At 40.6% G+C, this 17114-nt stretch overlaps 3 protein-coding genes across 6 annotated transcripts in view; 1 reads left to right on the top strand and 2 right to left on the bottom strand.

Moving 5' to 3' along the window:
- cabp7b (calcium binding protein 7b) overlaps nt 1-6417 on the bottom strand; it is a 44307-nt gene extending 37890 nt beyond the window's left edge. The window contains exons 1-3 of one of the 4 annotated variants that reach the window (XM_078794137.1): nt 6221-6417; nt 5222-5979; nt 2198-2290 (exon numbers count right to left, since the gene is read on the bottom strand). The gene's annotated coding sequence lies outside the window, so the exon portion shown is untranslated. Of the gene's footprint in view, nt 1-2197; nt 2291-5221; nt 6158-6220 lie in introns of those variants that run through there. The other 3 variants (XM_058064578.2, XM_078794138.1, XM_078794139.1) reach the window with 3 other exon arrangements.
- tescb (tescalcin b) lies at nt 5694-9266 on the top strand. The gene is made up of 8 exons (XM_058064576.2): nt 5694-5998; nt 6314-6383; nt 6587-6667; nt 7485-7624; nt 7718-7779; nt 8111-8218; nt 8284-8331; nt 8832-9266. Exons 1-8 carry the CDS (start codon nt 5935-5937, stop codon nt 8907-8909), a joined length of 651 nt encoding a protein of 216 aa, XP_057920559.2. The 5' UTR covers nt 5694-5934; the 3' UTR covers nt 8910-9266.
- Nucleotides 9267-11323: 2057 nt separating this feature from the next.
- m17 (IL-6 subfamily cytokine M17) lies at nt 11324-12214 on the bottom strand. The gene is made up of 3 exons (XM_058064296.2): nt 12159-12214; nt 11952-12097; nt 11324-11865 (listed from the first exon to the last, which is right to left on the bottom strand). Exons 1-3 carry the CDS (start codon nt 12190-12192, stop codon nt 11413-11415), a joined length of 633 nt encoding a protein of 210 aa, XP_057920279.2. The 5' UTR covers nt 12193-12214; the 3' UTR covers nt 11324-11412.
- Between the last annotated feature and the right edge of the window lie 4900 nt (nt 12215-17114).

Here is a 17114-nt window from a genome sequence, read left to right as displayed (position 1 = left end):
GATGGATAGAGTAAAAACAAAATTTCCTCCCATTACGTGTGGAAGTGGTACATTTTTGGCTTCTGTCGTTCTTCCCGACTCCACTTGAAAGTTTAGAATAAATTAATTGGAGGCGGTAGTTAGCTCGGTAACATGCTATGCTTGTGGAGGCGGACATCTGATGTCCCTGCAGTGATCCTGTTGCGTAATGTTGTGTAAATAATAAGACTGCAGGGGTGTCATTTTTAACCACGATGAACGAGGGAGGACTGCAGATAGTACAAACCGCTATGACACCGTTTAAGTCTCCAATAAGACAACCACAGATGTGATGTATAGAGTGAAAACAAGTAGTCCTCCCATTACGTGTGGAAGTGGTACATTTTTGGCTTCTGTCGTTCTTCCCGACTACACTTGAAAAGTTTAGAATAAATTAATTGGAGGCGGTAGTTAACTCGGTAACATGTTATGCTCATGGAGGCAGACATCTTATGTCCCTTCAGTGATCCTGTTGCGTAAATAATAGGACTGTAGGGGTGTCATTTTTAACCACGATGAACGAGGAAGGACTGCAGATAGTACAAACCGCTATGACGCTGTTTAAGTCTCCAAGAAGACAACCACAAATGTGAACTGGCAAACATTTGCATTTTAAGAAGCGAGCTACGGTGCTTTGGGCCCGTCTTTGGAGTTCTCCTCAGGCACGATGAACCAGGACAGCGCCATAGGGCGGACCCAGAGGTCACACTTGAGGAAACACACAGTGCACATCTGGCTTGGGAAGCAGTGCAGGGAATTACGCCGTCTGTCTGATGGATTTAACTCATCTCAATTAAAATCTGGCCGTGATGCGTTCGTGGTACAGCTTTCTGCAACCTAAATGTTGTCTTGTTGGTTTGCTTTGTCTGCGTCTACTCATATTGATTATGTTTGTCCTGTCCAGACACGACTTCTCCTTGGCTATTGTGACACAACAAAAACAACGTACCGACTTAATGACAGTCCAGTAAATCCAGTATCGTGTTGATTTTGGAGAAGTGGGTCACCTCTAAAATGATGAGCGCTATTAACGTCATCACTCACCCCGTGAATGCTTCCACTCAGGTTTGTAAACACAGGATGACCCTTCATAAATTCCTAACTCACACACACTTGGCTTAATTAGCTCACTAATAAAGTTTTAACGAGTGAAAAGAAAGTTATGTGGAGCAAAGATGCAGACACCAAAAAAACTAGAGCTGTCACATCAAACATGAGCCACAATGCTATTTAAAAAGGCGTCACTGTCACACAAGTTGGAGTGACAGAACATGGAGCACCACTTATAATAAATAATTGTACAAAGGCTCAACTTTCTGTCAACGTTGAGAAAGGCTGCAGAAGAAGAAGCGTTTTATTTATTAGCATTAAATCAGCGGTGATTCTTCTTCCTTATGAACAACACCCCCCCACCACCACCACCATCTCGAAGCTACATTTGATTTATGTGTGTTTTCTTTGAGCCCAGACAGCCATGCAATTCTTGATGACAGCTGAAACACTCTTGAGGTGTTGCTGAGAGGCAAGACTTCTCCGACGTCATTGGTTACTTTATTAGATATACACTTTTAGTTCAACTAGCACAAGAGACGGATGGACCAAAAATACGAAACGAGACATTTTATGTGCAGCAGCCTTTGAGACATCACTGTCTACTTTTATACCGTAACCATAACTCCTCTTTAAGTTGGGCCGAAAGTTGTCACTGTGGCTTAGATCTAGCGAGGAAGGGGGCCATGTGGTTTAGAGGCTTCATTCCATCATGGTTTTTCACTCAAATTAATTAATAAATTATTGCCGTTGTTCTTTTCTGTTCCGTTGTTTAATCACATTGTATGTATTTGTTGCCCAAATTAAGCATAACATTTGCTAAATGAGTGAAAGTCATCCCAAGATGTGACCTGTAGTTCTCTACACTGGTCACGAGGTGTCAGTAATGTTACATTAATGAGACAATAGCCTCAATAGACAAGAAGTACTGTTATTATAAGGGGTGCATTCATTCATTCATTTTCTACCGCTTATCCTCATGATCCTCTTTCATTCAAAAGACCACATATAGATGCTAATTTGACTGCATAATTGACATAAGACTCACTCCTACATTTAGGTTGTTTAAGCAATCACCACAGAATTTGATACAAAATATATATATTACATATATGACAGGATGTCTTACCATACTTTGGGCTACTCCAAGTACCTGCAGGTTACACTTGTGGAATGACAGCACCGGTGGATAAGAGCTTCACCTTTGAGTCTTTGTGGAACCCTGTTGAGAAAAGACAGTGGGGTTTTTTTGGTAGGCCACAAGCACACGTGGTGGTGGGTGATTGTACATGCATCCACAAGGATGTTGGACATGTGTCTAGCTAGCTGTTGCTCAGTGAAGCGACAGGCAGCAGTCAGGTGAAGAAGAAGAAGAAGGAAAAAAAAGGGTGGGGAGGGGGGGGCAAGACATCGCAGCGCCCTCAGGACTAAGTCTTCTCATCCTCTTTTGCGAGCAGCTGTTGTCTCAGAGCCGGAGGAGGCATGCAGGCGGCACTGCGGCGCCCTGTCAACTTCCTTCGCCCCACATTGAAGACCCCCCCGTGCATGCAAAGCAGGCGCCAGCTGCCCTCTCTCCTTGACCACACATCTACACTACCTCTTCCCCCTCTGTTTATTATGTAAACGCACATCATTTTATCCTGCCGTATTTATTCAAATCAATTTCAAGCCGTCTGAGTGCAGTGTGATCACGTATGGTCCCAGCGCACAAACCCAGAAAGACAATATTGCACAAAAAAAGCAATTGAAGGACACAAAGAGGAAAACTATTTTGTTTTTTTTCCCTTGTGTGGGCGGATTGATGGTGTGAGAGCAAATGCATCAATCTCGGCTGCGGTGGTATTTTCTCAGTTGTCTCTCAGAGGGCTTTAGATTCGACTCAGTCATTTTAAAAACTGGCATTGAAGAGCACTCCTTTGCAGTCAACAGGCCAATATGCCAACAGGTTCACAGTACAGGTGATAGGGCAGAAGCTTATTAAGCAGTGCATTCTTTTTTTGCAGTGTCAGCACTATTGAAATACACAAAGGGGAAACAGGGGGGAAAACATCCTTGTCAAGTTACTGTCACCCAACTGATTTTTTTTAAACTACTAAGTAGCTCAATTAAGAGTGTCATTTTAGTGTGAAGTCTTAAAAAAACAATTCCGAAACCCAATTATCACATTCACTGTGCTTTTAATTTGATGTTTCTGTTTTGGTTTTATGCAATACATAATAAACAAGACACATTAGAGCCCCCTAACCGGAGATATGTGGGAACACAAGCCGATCCGTGGGTCAAAAAAAGATTGGGGACCGCTGCTACAAAAGGGTTAAGCTATGCAACACGAAGCCTCCATCAAGTTAAATATTCATCAGCTTCATTTTAAGACATTGTGTGAGTGGACTGCTAATAAAGAGCACTGACCCTTAAGTCTGACTACAGCGGCATGTCTTTCTCTAAGGCACTGAAAACCAAAAATAAGAGTGCACACTATAAAAGGTAAACGAAAACAATGGTTTAATTATACCATATGAACCTACAAACGGAGTCAGGACATCGGTTGTGGAACCTTAATGATCTCCTCACAGTTTCTGATTGGGAAGGGACAGCTGTTGGCTGAGGGTGGTGGCGGCGGTGGCGACCGGCGGCTGCTTTGCCAAACATCTGTGAGCCAATCTGCATTTTATCATTTGATTAAGAGATGCACCGTGCGTTTATTATATGTGACAAACAGAAAAATTATCTGGTTTGATTATAATAAGAAAAGTATTAAAGCTTCTGTAAGGAAATGTTTGTTGGGGAAGGGTACTTGTTTCATATGAAGTTTAATTTATTTTACTTTCAAGACACTGACACAAACCAAAATAGAAAAGTCAAGCAGTACATGCTAACCACAATCCCAATCCTCATCAATGTCAGACTACAAAACAATGATCTCCCTTGTATAGCTTGGATGCTACATGTACAGCACAACTCTGACTAGCAGTATCCTCGTTCACCATAGCAACAACAATTACCATCACATTCTGTTACTTTATTTTTGTGAACGACACAGATAGATATTGATGATCTCAATTCGCATAAATTCCAGAATGTTATGAAGAGTGCTAAGCTGAACGACAATTAATGTTATTAAAATAAAAGAAAATTTCCACTGCATTTCAGCCCTGCCACAAAAAGACCACCTGACATGTTAGTGATTCCCTGGTTAACATAGGTGAGAGTGTTGAGAAAGGACAAAGGCTAGATTTGACTGTCAACAGACTGGCAGCTTTAAAAAGGAGCTTGGTGCTCTTTTGCTAGCCACGTTTACCTGCAAAGGAACATGTGTAGTCGTCATTGTTCTTCACAGGCACGTATATTTCTGCTTGTAAGACTGCACTTCCATCAAACATTCATCAATGATTAAGAAGACGAGTGTGAGATGTTCGGTTGTGAAAAATCTTTCATGCCATCACTAGTGTTGTGCTTGCTCAGGAAGGGCACATATAGACAAACAACCATTCACACTCACATTCATACCTATGGACAATTTGGAGTCGCTAATTAACCTAGCATGTTTTTGGAATGTGGGAGGAAACCGGAGTACCCGAAGAAAACCCACGCATGCACGGGGAGAACATGCAAACTCCACACAGAAATGGCCGAGGGTGGAATTGAACTCGGATCTGCGTGCTAACCCATGTTGCTTACATATGTATACCAAAAGCTAATGACAGAAAAACATGTACTGGGTCATTTATTTCTTACACACAACACAAACTACACTTTTATGGACACACTTCAACCATACAACATCTCAACCTTCATAACTCTCATCAGTGTGTTTTTTTTGTGAAATACCGCCACCACGTGGCTGAAACTACAACTTGATCTCCTACTCTTTTTGTGTTGTCTTTGTAAAGCATTGTTGGAACATGTTGCACAATGTTCACACATTCAAGTCCACACCCTGTTCAACACAAGGTATTTCGCCACAGGGCCAAGAAGAGAAACTGTAGCAGGTTTGCTAAAAACACACTATAACTATCACTGTAGAAATGGGCAGCCATTTTGGACAGGGCAAAGATAGCTCCCTAAAGTGTTACAGTATTGCTTGTTTATTTCATTTATTTCTTTAATAATAAGCACGAAAACACATATACAAGTAAAATACGTTTTTACATACTTCACCTTTTACTTTACTTCTTTCCCCCTTCGTTGTTTCTATGGATTGGTTTGCATGTCAAGGTTATTATGTACGCACAAAGCATTTTTGTTTACTTTACTTCCGCTATATCAGCCAATCAGATTTCTGCTTCCATTCCACACACCTGGAACTAATTAGCTCCTGGGATCATGTCCGGACTTGTCGGATTCATTTTTGCTTGCCTGAAGGTTTGATGATCTAAAAAATATACACACATAAAAATTGAGAGAAATAAAATAATAAATGAAACTGAATTTGATTTTTTTAATGTAACGAGTAAAACATGCAACAAATGAGAAAGTAGAGTCAATATTAATTTCACGTACTTAAAATGAGCAAGGACACGGAACTAAAAAAAATGACACATGATTTAAGCGTTTTAAAATTAAAATCGATATACTGTAACGATGGAAGGTGCAGCCTTGCTCCGTGACGTCACCGTCCTTGGTTGCGGAAGTGTTTTAATGTGTTTTTTTCTCCCTGCGGGGATGTGAGGGCTGTTGTGGTGTGTGTCAAGTGTTCAGATGATTCCCAACGTCTGAGCGTGGCTTCTTTTCCTGCTCCTTTGCTCCATAGTTGACGTAGTATCCCACCATCTTCCTGTCCTGGTCCAGTGGACCAGTGGTGGACCAGTGGCCTAGTGGACCGTCCCGGGAAGGACTTTTTTTTCTTTTTTTTTTTTTTTTTAAAACATGGGTGCTTGGCAGTCTTCTTCTGGTCCTCCAGAATACAGACAACTGGCGGAGAAGACGGGCTGTGAGTGTACTTAGAACACTAAAACGTGATTAATTTAAGTGTACTTAATGATGTAAAGCAGAACTATGATGAAGGGCTGTGTATTTTTGCTGCTACGTTTAAGGAAGCTATGTTAATTCAGGACCTTACCTGTTTATTGTAGAGGCCGAGCTATGGTATTGGAGCTAACGATGTTCTAGTGATGAATAATTCATATTGCAAGTTAAAGGCGGTGTAACTTACCTGGTGGTGTTGCAGTAAATAAAACATTAGCCACGCTAGCCCGGATAATTCCACCTGTGTTTTATATGAATATATTTCACATGTTCTTTGCAGTCTCCTGTGAGCAGATTGGAGTTCTGCACAAAAGATTCAAGCAGTTGAGCCACAACGAAGACACCCTGAGGTACTATTGGGTTTTTATTCAGCCCCCCTTCCTTGATTTGATTGGATTTCCTGTTATTATTTTATGCAAATCCTGCACATTGGCAAGAGAAACCTGCCTGACGGGCTTCAGGTGTCGGCGTGGCTTTGTGACGATCCAGCAGCAGCAGTAGGAAGGTCTAATGGGAAATAAACGTGCTCTCATTGTTGTTTTTCCTTCCCCAGGAGGGAGCACTTTAATGCCATCCCGGATCTAGCGTGGAATCCCATCCGTACACAGATTATCGAGGCCTTCTTCGACAGGAGGTGCCGAGCATGATAAAGGATGAAGCTATCTGTTAGAGCATTTCTCTAACTCAATTTACTTGGGGGCCACTGGAGCTAAGGTCTGGGTGAGGTTTTCCAAAAAAAAAAAAAAAACGCATTTATTAAAAACAGAAAAATGCTTTAGTTCCGATTTTCTACAATAAAAGCTCTGATAAAACATTCCACTGTTCTCAAATATCTTAATTTTTATTTTTCTACACAAAATAAGATGAAAAATAAATAAATCAAGAATAAATAAAATCAATCAATCACTAATAAGTAAATAATAATAAAAACTTAAGAAACTACATATAGTTGGTGGGTAGACAAATTATTTTTTTTCAGATTAAATTTAACAAAGCATTATTAGAGCCCTGTAGACATGACAAAACACGACTATAGTCACATTTATACTCTTTTTATTTACAACATATTGCGCAACTGCAGGGTCTTGAGACACATGCTAACTCGCAAACTAGAGAGCTAGCGACCTAAACGGTAGCCTTCAAGTTATTTCCTTTAAACCTAAATAGCCAAAAACTTACCACTTCCACACAGATAGGGAGGATAACTTAACAGTTATTTAACCTTTAACATGAACATTAATCAAACGTAATAATTTTTTCTGGGTACATGATACCATACAGCATCCATATCAAACTTGGCGGGCCGCACTAACATTAAACTTTCATGTCAAGGCAGGGGGCCTCAAACTAGTTTCCTGCGAGCCACATTTGGCCCGCGGGCTGCGTGTTTGAGACCCCTGTGTTAGAGTGACTGGCGTCATAGGATTTATGATGTCCTCCTCTACCTGCAGGAACTTCGTGCCACCCGGGGAGGGCTCGGTGGAGGAGATCCGCCTGGAGGAGTTTGTGGTCATCATGTCCCATTTCAAGCCACCTTCGCTCAGCATGACGGATGAGGAGCGGGACAGCGTCAGGAGGGAGAAACTGAGATGTGCGCCTCGCAACCTGTCAACCAATCACGACGCTCTATTTGTATTTTTCGCCTTGCAGCTATATTTTAATGTCTGCTGTGTTTTGTCTGCAGTTTTATTCAACATGCACGACACGGATAACGATGGGACAATAACGCTGGAGGAATACAGACATGTGAGGGTTGACATTTTGAAACAGTTTTTTTTTGTAAAACAGGAAATTATAGAATTATCAATAATATGTTGCATAATCAAACTTTCCAGGCAGTTTTTAATGTAATGTAATGTGAAGGAAAAAGCCAAAAGTAAGAAGCCAAAAATGTACCACTTCCACACAGAATGGAAGACTAGTTGATGGAATTCTTGCCTGGTATGTTGTTGTTGGATTAAATGTCACAAGAAAAGCTAAATAAAAAGTATGACTACTTTGATACTTGCTGACCCAAGCACTAACGTGATAGGTTGATAGGTTGATGATGTCATTTTTTAAATTTTTGCTGGACTAGGTGGTGGAGGAGCTTCTATCACGCAGCGGGGCCATCGGCAAGGAAACGGCCAAAAGCATTGCCGATGCCGCCATGTTGGAGGTGGCCGGTATATCGATGGGTCACATGGTACGTTTACTAATTGAAGGTGCTACATGTTTAGCTGGTGTTAACTGTCCCTTGTGGCCTCGCAGGAACCTGACGAGTTCTATGAGGGCATCACGTTTGAGCACTTCCTCAAGGTGGGTCGTTGGATTTCACCAACATGGATTCTCAGATTGTCTCACTTTTGCACCAAGTACCACAAATATTTTTAGTATTTTTTTATAATCATAGTTTATACGTTTTTTGTTTGTTTTTTTTCATAACCGCTCACTCCCAGGATGTATTTGTTCATTTTTTATTGGATTTATTTTTTTTATGCACAAAGGCACAAAGAAATAATGATGATGCAACTCCACAATAGAAGAGATCATGTTCTGGCCACAAGGTGGCAGAAGTGCATTTTATAGTAGCTTGGCATATATCCCTTCCATAGGAATACATGCTCTGCAGCAACCAGGAAGTGAAAAGGCATCTTGTTGTAGGAGGTTATGCATTGAAGGGTGAAAATTGTAAATAGTCAACAAATTTGCATTAAAGTGATTATTTTTGTTATAACAATTGCGGTCACAGTTTGACAATAAGTGTTTGCTCATGCATTTGGATGAGAAGGTGTCTCTAAACTTTTGTTTTTTTGCAGCTTTTGAACGGCTTCGAGATTGAGGCCAAGATGAACGTCCGTTTTTTGAACGTGGACACTACAACTCTCTGCAAGTGACATCTGTGCAATATTACAAATAAGAAGGAAAATACATCCTCTTTCACCACATGTATGCATTGAGCAATACTGCTTTTGGGTAACTATGCAAGTGACACAATGTGCATATTCTTATATGATACTATTTGTATACTCTTGGTGCAAACACATAACATGCTGGCCGTTCAAGCAATAATCAGAGATGCATGTTTGACTCTACATGATAATAATAATTTCAAAAAGTATAAATTATTTATCAGGGATGACATGGTTGTCTTGAAGGAAACTCAATTGTATTTTTGATAACTAGTAAACATGAATTGTTTTGTTATCATTCTATCATTCTATTTCATTGGATGCAATAAACTCATGCAGTTATTATTTTTTCCTACATAAAGTCTTAAAATGTTTTGTTTTGTTTATTTATCAAATGTAGTACTTTGTTTTTATAGTTATTTTTTGTGGTTTAATGGATCTCAACCATATATTTGACTCTTAATTTAATCCCAGTCTGGATAAAGTGCTGTTTGCTGCCCTCTACCGGACTACACTTGCACTGCATGTAATAATGAACTGACTGCACTTCAATAAAGACGTTCCTAAAATGTTCAGTCATTTTCCAGAAGGTCACTTGAATGAAAAAGAATGTAGTCTTTTCCTTGACCTTTAACCCGTATTGCTCATGTTTCTGCAGTTCTCCTCCCGTCTTTCCAGCTAAGTCGACATACACGTGTCATCAAGTTTGAAGCCACATTCCAGTGAAAAAACTTTTTTGGGGAGGTTAACTGAGAGCAAACATACCGAATGAAACTGACTTTTGTCCTCTTTGTTTGTGCTTTAAATAAAAGGAGAGGAGTTATTAAAGGGAACTGGATTCATGAGTCCTACTTCCACTTTCCAGACTGCTTGTCAGCCAAAGGGCCCGTTTACACCCTGGACTGGTGGCCAGCCAATCACAGGGCACATCTAGACAAACAACCATTCACACTCACATTCATACCTATGGACAATTTGGAGTGGCCAATTAACCTAGCATGTTTTTGGAATGTGGGAGGAAACCGGAGTACCCGGAGAAAACCCACGCATGCACGGGGAGAACATGCAAACTCCACACAGAGATGGCAGAGGGTGGAATCGAACTTGGGTTTCCACGCTGTGAGGCCTGTGCGCTAACCACTTCATGTTTACTAGTTATCATGCACGGGGAGAACATGCAAACTCCACACAGAGATGGTGGTCTGCGCACTAACCACTCGACCACCATGCAGCCCTGACAGATTAATTCTACAATATAATTCCTCCCCTTTTGGGTGGGGTCCCAAAACCCCCAAATCATATAAACACTTGTTTTTGGAATGCGGGAGGAAACCGGAGTACCCGGAGAACACCCACGCATGCACGGGGAGAACATGCAAACTCCACACAGAGATGGCAGAGGATGGAATCGAATTCAGGTTGAGTCCTGTGCGCTAACCACTTGAACACCGTGCAGCCCAAGAACATCATAACAGTAAAAAAACCAACAGTAAAATATGGTGGTGGTAGTGTGATGCTCAGGGGCTGTTTTGCTGTTTCAGACTTGTTGTGATAAATGGAAACAAGAATCTGTTGACCTGATCTGGTGACCTCAAGCTGAAACCAACTTGGGTTCTGCAGCAGGACAAGGATCCACAACACACCAGCAAGTCCACTTCTGATTGGCTGAAGAACAGAATAAAGGCTTTAGAGTGGGCTAGTCAAAGTCCTGACCTGAATCCTATTGACTGTGGCATGAATAATATGATTATAATATTACTAATATTGACTAATATTGACTTTAATGTATCAATTATGTTAATATTTGTTTTGGAGCACATGAAATAGATCCAAGCAACATGACTAATGAACAATCCTAGCTGTCCTACACGTACTAAGACAAAGAAACCACTACACCTAAATAAAAGCAAAATAAAGTCAAACTACTCACCAAGGTGTTTCCTGGGTGATCCTGCCACCTAGTGGCCATCCATGGGTATTGCTGTTATGTCATACCAGCATGACTCAGCGCGACACTACAATCATTTTGTGTACCTAATGACGTGACCGGTGATGCGTTTGAAGCCAGTCTGCCAAACTCAAAGCACCCCCCCCCCTCCCCATCCCCAAGCCAGACGCAGCGTGGCCGTGTGACCGGCTAGACATAACGTGAAGCCGTGCATCACCGTATGGCGGCTGGCGTCACACAGTCAGCGTCTCGGCTGCTTCCTGATTTTCTTTTTAAGCCTTTGTGATGCGTCGGGGAACACATGACAGCCAAAAAAAAAAAACCCCAACTTTTATGTTCTTATTTTGGTTTATTGGTATTTTTGTGCTGCCGGGCATGTACATTATTGATGCAATAAGTACTTTTCAATCCCCCCCCCCCCAACACAATTAGGAATACATTTAAGGTGCTTTTGGTTGCTGAGAAATACATAAGAAAATAAATATTAAATATCATAAATAAGCTGAGGCACCGTCTTGTACTCACAGTTCCTTTTAAGTCTCACAGTAAATTCCTTCTCCCTCTGCACACTCGGCCTTTGATGGTCCTCAATTCCCTGCCGACATTCAGTAAGAACTCCTTGTAGGTCTTCAACACTACACATCCGTAAACCTTCTGCTGGAAGATGTTCTGTGGCGGGGGCAAGGAGGTTGGAGCCCCTCCCGACCAATCCTGGAGGTTTGGGAAGATGTTTTTGTAGAAGGCTTGCATGAGCGCCTGCAGGTTCCTGCTGTTTGTGCCCACGATTCCCAGCTGGACAAGAAGCAAACTACGGGGATCCTGAAGGTCTGTCTGCTGCTCGTAGACGCGCCTCAGGTGAGAGGAGAAGGCCTGTAGGTGCTGGAGGATGCTCTGCATCTTCTCTGAGGGCTCCAAGCCGGAGATGTTTGGCTCAGGAACATCAGGGATGGACACCTTGCAGAAGAGGTGGGACATGTCTCCTTGGGAGGCTTTCTGTAAGGAGGAAAAGCGACAATAACGTTACAAAAGAGTTGACTATGTCCATACAAGATTCCAAAAGAGAGTCCAAACAAACTTACGTATGTTTTGATGAGCTCCACAGATTCCTTCTGGATGAGTCTGGTCAGCTTCAGGGTCTGCTGCAGAGAACTTCCACACTGCTGGTTCCTGCTGCTTGCTGAATTTGAGGATTGGACCACCAGGAGCAGCAGGAGAGCGAACAATTCTGAGCAGAAAGGAGATGGTCAGCAATAATGTTTGTGTTGAAAGCATCATCACCAACTTACTTGTTGCTGGGTTCTTCAGACGTGTCCAAAGCATACTACTCCTCACATGTCCACTCATTCTCCTCCAAATGCACAGACTTGTCATAATCACACTCCTTTAACTTTTTTTTTTTTTAAAGAGGCCAAACCGCACACATTGGTCATCGGAGGAAATGACGTGCACTTTGTGAGGCAACCTAAATTTCCCAGAATTTCCTTCTTTGTTTTGATGTGACAGTTTTTTTCTTCTTCTTCTTTTGTTTGTAGCTTTATTTAAATGCTGCGGGCAATGCCCGTACATGCCCGCTGTGGTCACCAGACATGTTCAGGCGTTGGTCTGGCTGTCACCTCATGGGGCATCATGTTGTCTTATCACTTTTATGCATTTAGCATGAAAGCACAGTTACAGTATACATACATGCGTACGTACATACGCACAGACGTACATACATACATACATACGTACGTACATACATACATACGTACATACATGAATACGTACATATATACATACATACGTACATACATACGTACGTACATACGTACGTACATACATACATACGTACATACATGAATACATACATATATACATACATACGTACATACGTACGTACATGAATACATACATATATACATACGTACATACATACATACATAGGTATGTACGTATGTTGGACATAGAGAACATAGTGGCATTTTGACATGACTTGAGAAACTTAAAAAGACTTTTAACTTTTGATTTTCATGACTGAAATATGATTTTACCCCCACTTAGAGGACTAATTAAGGGGGGGGGGCATTTTCATCACTACTATTCAAAACACAGGAGAAAAGTTTACAATAGTCAAAGATCCTCAAATAGGCAGGAGGAGCGCTGTACTGGTTTTAAGGACATAATACAAAAATGCCAGTCAAAGATCATCTATATTACAGAAAGGGTCAACTTCATAAACGGGAGACAAAGATCCTCAATATAGCAGAAGCCCTCTACTGGTTTTAAGGATATACAACTAAAACTGCTAGTCAAAGATCCTCTATATGACAAGAGCGCTCTGTTATTAATGCTAGTCAAAGATCCTCTATAAGACAGGAGTGCTCTATTGCTTTTAGGGGACTACTAAAAAAATGCTTATCAAAGATCCTTTCTATGAAAAGAGTGCGCTGTTGTTCTTAATGCTAGTCAAAGATTCTTTATATGACAGGAGCGCTCTGTTGCTTTCAGGGGCTTACTAAAAATATGCTGGTCAAAGATCCTTTAAATAACAAGAGAGCGCTATTGTTTTTAATGCTAGTCAAAGATCCGCTATATAGCAGGAGCGCTCTGTTGCTTTCAGGGGCCTATTTAAAAAAAAAAAATGTCAAAGATCCTTTATATGACAAGAACGCCATGTTGTTGTTAATGCTAATCAAAGATCCTTAATAAGACTGGAGCGCTCGATTGCTTTTAAGGGCCTACTAAAAAAATGCTAGTCAAAGATCCTTTAAATGACAAGAGTGCTCTGTTGTTGTTAATGCAAATCAAAGATCCTCTATAAGACAGGAGCGCTCTATTGCTTTTAAGGGCCTAACGTAATACTAAATGGCGTACCTTATAGCACCATGCGGCGACTGCTTTCACCAACAGGAGCAACTGTTGAGTCGGCCATATTGTGCTGAGTAGCCTGAACAAGCAATGCATGTGTAGCCTTGATGGCGTGTGAATGCACTATAGTAGCCTGAGTAGCACTGAGCAGCCTGGACAGACATGTCCATTTTCTGTTCTATGGTAATCATCACATTTGTCTTGCACTGAATGACAGCTAGCTAAAGTCAACTGTACACAAGCACAAACATGAAGAGCAACTAAGAATCTGTTCCTCATATCGCTGATGTTTTTTTGTTTTTTTTGACTGTTGATGTTAGCATTTTGCACAGGAAGCTGGCACCGGAAATGTCTCAATTTGTCCCAAGTGCGTACAGGGCCGTGTCCACTAAGTGTGCAATAAGTCAGTGGGCACAGTCATGCTGATGTCATGCTATAGCGGGGATGATTTCATTGTGACTTATCATGGCTCACACCATCCAATGAGGAACCAACGTGGGACTACGTTACGTTGATGCACCGTTTTCTTGGGCCTCCTCATGGTGGGCATTAGGAATGACGAATGGAAAACCAACGCTTTGCATCATGGAGGTGATGAGGTCAAAGTGACTTCTGTTTTTTTTTTTAAAAGGAAAAGTCAAAGCATCGCAGTTTTGTCAGCAATGTTGTGGGATTTTTGGCCACTAGTTACGATTGAGTTGCGAAATTTTGTTTACTATATTTTGAGATGAGCATTTTAAATGACATTTTTAAGCCCTCATCATTGAATGAAATGGGTATTTATAGGGTTAAAATACTATACTAAAATACTAATTTATTAGAAGTCAAGTTCATTGAGATATTTGAGCAAACAAAATACTACTATTTTTACTTTTTTATGGTTTTAAAATAGTTTTTCGTGGAAAAAACAACAACAAATCATTCCATACGGAGGAACTTAGGAGAGAAAAAATTATTTCCAGATCCCAGACGGGTAATTGTAATTGTCTTAATTAAATATAGAAATTATTTTATTTTTATTATTGATTTTTTTCTTATATTTTTTGATAGTATGTCCTATAAAATAATAATAGGTTTTGTGTAAACTATGTCAACTAAATGTAGCCGTTTCAGGTGGACCTAATACTGTGGCCATGACAGAATGATGTATATATTTTTATTTTATCTCATACATTTAATTTTATTAAATTTGCATGTAATTTTAATATATTTTTAATATTTTTTTTTACTTTTATTATGGATTTTTTTTTAAATTGGACATTATTATAATGAAATCTTAGCTCAGTTTTAATGACGTTTTAATAAATGTTATTTTACTGATCCCTTGAGCTTCTGCACGTGTACCTAATGTTGCGTCCAGTGAGTTTTCCATGCATGAATAATCTACAGGTCATTGAGGAGACGCCAGACTGCAATAGGAGCAACCGGCATTACAGGGAAATTGAACCACAAAAGAGTGAAAAGTGCAGCATCACAAAGACAATATGCTTCTGTTTTCAACATAAAGTCTTTTTTATTTTGTGTTTGAGCCGCACAGGAAATGGTGAAGAAGAGGGTTGTTTTAGGAAAGTCCCCTTTAGATTCTAACTAAATACATTTCTCTATAAACTCACATCATCCCGCACTATTGGTAAAGTTCAGAACTCTTGTGTAGCACTCAAGCAAGCCTTTTTATTGTTATTATTATTTGTGTTCAATTTCAAGACACTGAAGGCGCCCCATAGCACTTTTGTCAGAACCGTCGACGGTCCACAAGGCTTGAATCGAACGTGAGCACACACACATACACACAAAAAAAAGGCCTTACTGCATACGAGGAACATTAGCATCATTAGCATCAGAAAGCTTGTGGAAAATGTACAAGGCTTTAAAAATTCCACTTGGGAGTGAGTTTCTATTGCCTTCGGAAATTACAGTCAAACATTATTATTGTTATTATTCTTCCACCCTGCAAGAAAAACACCCAGAATTTGTGGCTTTGAAATCAAAACAAAGCTAATTTCAAGTCGAGATCACCACATTTCAAACAAATATCAGCTTTTAAAAAGTCGATTTTAGAGGCTTTTGACTGCGTGGGGATGTTGGATATTTGTCACGGAGCAATATTGTTTCTTAAAAAAAACAAACAAACAACGCATTCTCCCCGTAAGCAAAAACAACAACAAGGCTAAAAGTGGTGTTAAGTAAGAAATGAAGCACCAAACTATTATTCTTCCATTTGGTCAAAAATGGAAATTGTGCAACCTGTTCAATGAACATAATGGCAAAAAATTGTCAATCCGACCATTCGGCGCTAAGGACTCAAATACGGACACGATTTTTGTCTTTTTTTATGTGACTGCTGGGGTTGCAAAAGTTAGAGTTGGAAACATTCCATGGAAATTCACGGGAATATATAACCGTCGATGAGTATTCTCCTAATAAACAAGCAGCTCATTATGTTAGCACATCATGTGACCTCTCCCAGCCAATGAGTGAAGCTGCGTTACTTCATTCATTCATTCATTCATTCATTTTCTACCGCTTTTCTTCACAAGAGTCGCGGGGGTTGCTGGAGCCTATCCCAGCTGTCTTCGGGCGTGAGGCGGGGTACACCCTGGACTGGTCGCCAGCCAATCACAGGGCACATATAGACAAACAACCATTCACACTCACATTCATACCTATGGACAATTTGGAGTCACTAATTAAGGGTGGAATTGAACCCTGGTCTCACAGCTGTGAGGTCTGCGTGCTAACCACTAGACCGCCGTGCCGCCCGCTGCGCCGCCCGCTGCGTTACTTTTCTGTCAAAAATAACACATGATGGCGCTGTTAATAGACACTGACTTGAAATTTCTCACACACTTTGAATTCACAAGCAGGTCTTAGTAACTGATAAAACATTCTGACTAGCGTAGAATAAATAATTCCCATGTATTCCCATTGGAAGTATCCCAACTTGTATTATTTATAATATTTGTAAAATTCAAACTTCCCGGACTCCGGTCTGCTGTGCTGATACAATCTGACAGTCTTGCTCTTTCAGACAGCAGGACGTTACGCTATCATCTGTTTCACTATTCTATCTTTAAAAAAAAAAAAAAAACAACAACAACAACAATGCCGAGTTGTTTTTGAAGCTGGGTCACGGTTACATGGACTGGTGTCGGCATGTTGTCGCCATATGGTCAAGTATACAAATATTCATATCAAAAGTTAAACAGCACAATTCTCACCATTTGTCATGTACAAGAACGCTGATTACATGGTTCACAAGTTGAAAACCGGGAGGTAAACCCTGGGGGAAGTCGAGGTCAAGGGGGTGTTTGGGTGAGGGAGGAGGAGGAGGGGATCAAAACATATGCAACTGAAAAGCTGCTTAAGAAAGGCATTCGTGAACGTATATATAATAT

The sequence above is a fragment of the Doryrhamphus excisus genome, linkage group LG10 (genome assembly GCF_037039965.1).
Source record: "Doryrhamphus excisus strain RoL-2023G ecotype Guam linkage group LG10, RoL_Dexc_Guam_v1.1, whole genome shotgun sequence".
Lineage (NCBI taxonomy): Eukaryota > Metazoa > Chordata > Actinopteri > Syngnathiformes > Syngnathidae > Doryrhamphus > Doryrhamphus excisus.
Note: the sequence above shows the minus strand (reverse complement) of the source record. Positions and strands in the feature narration are given on the sequence as shown.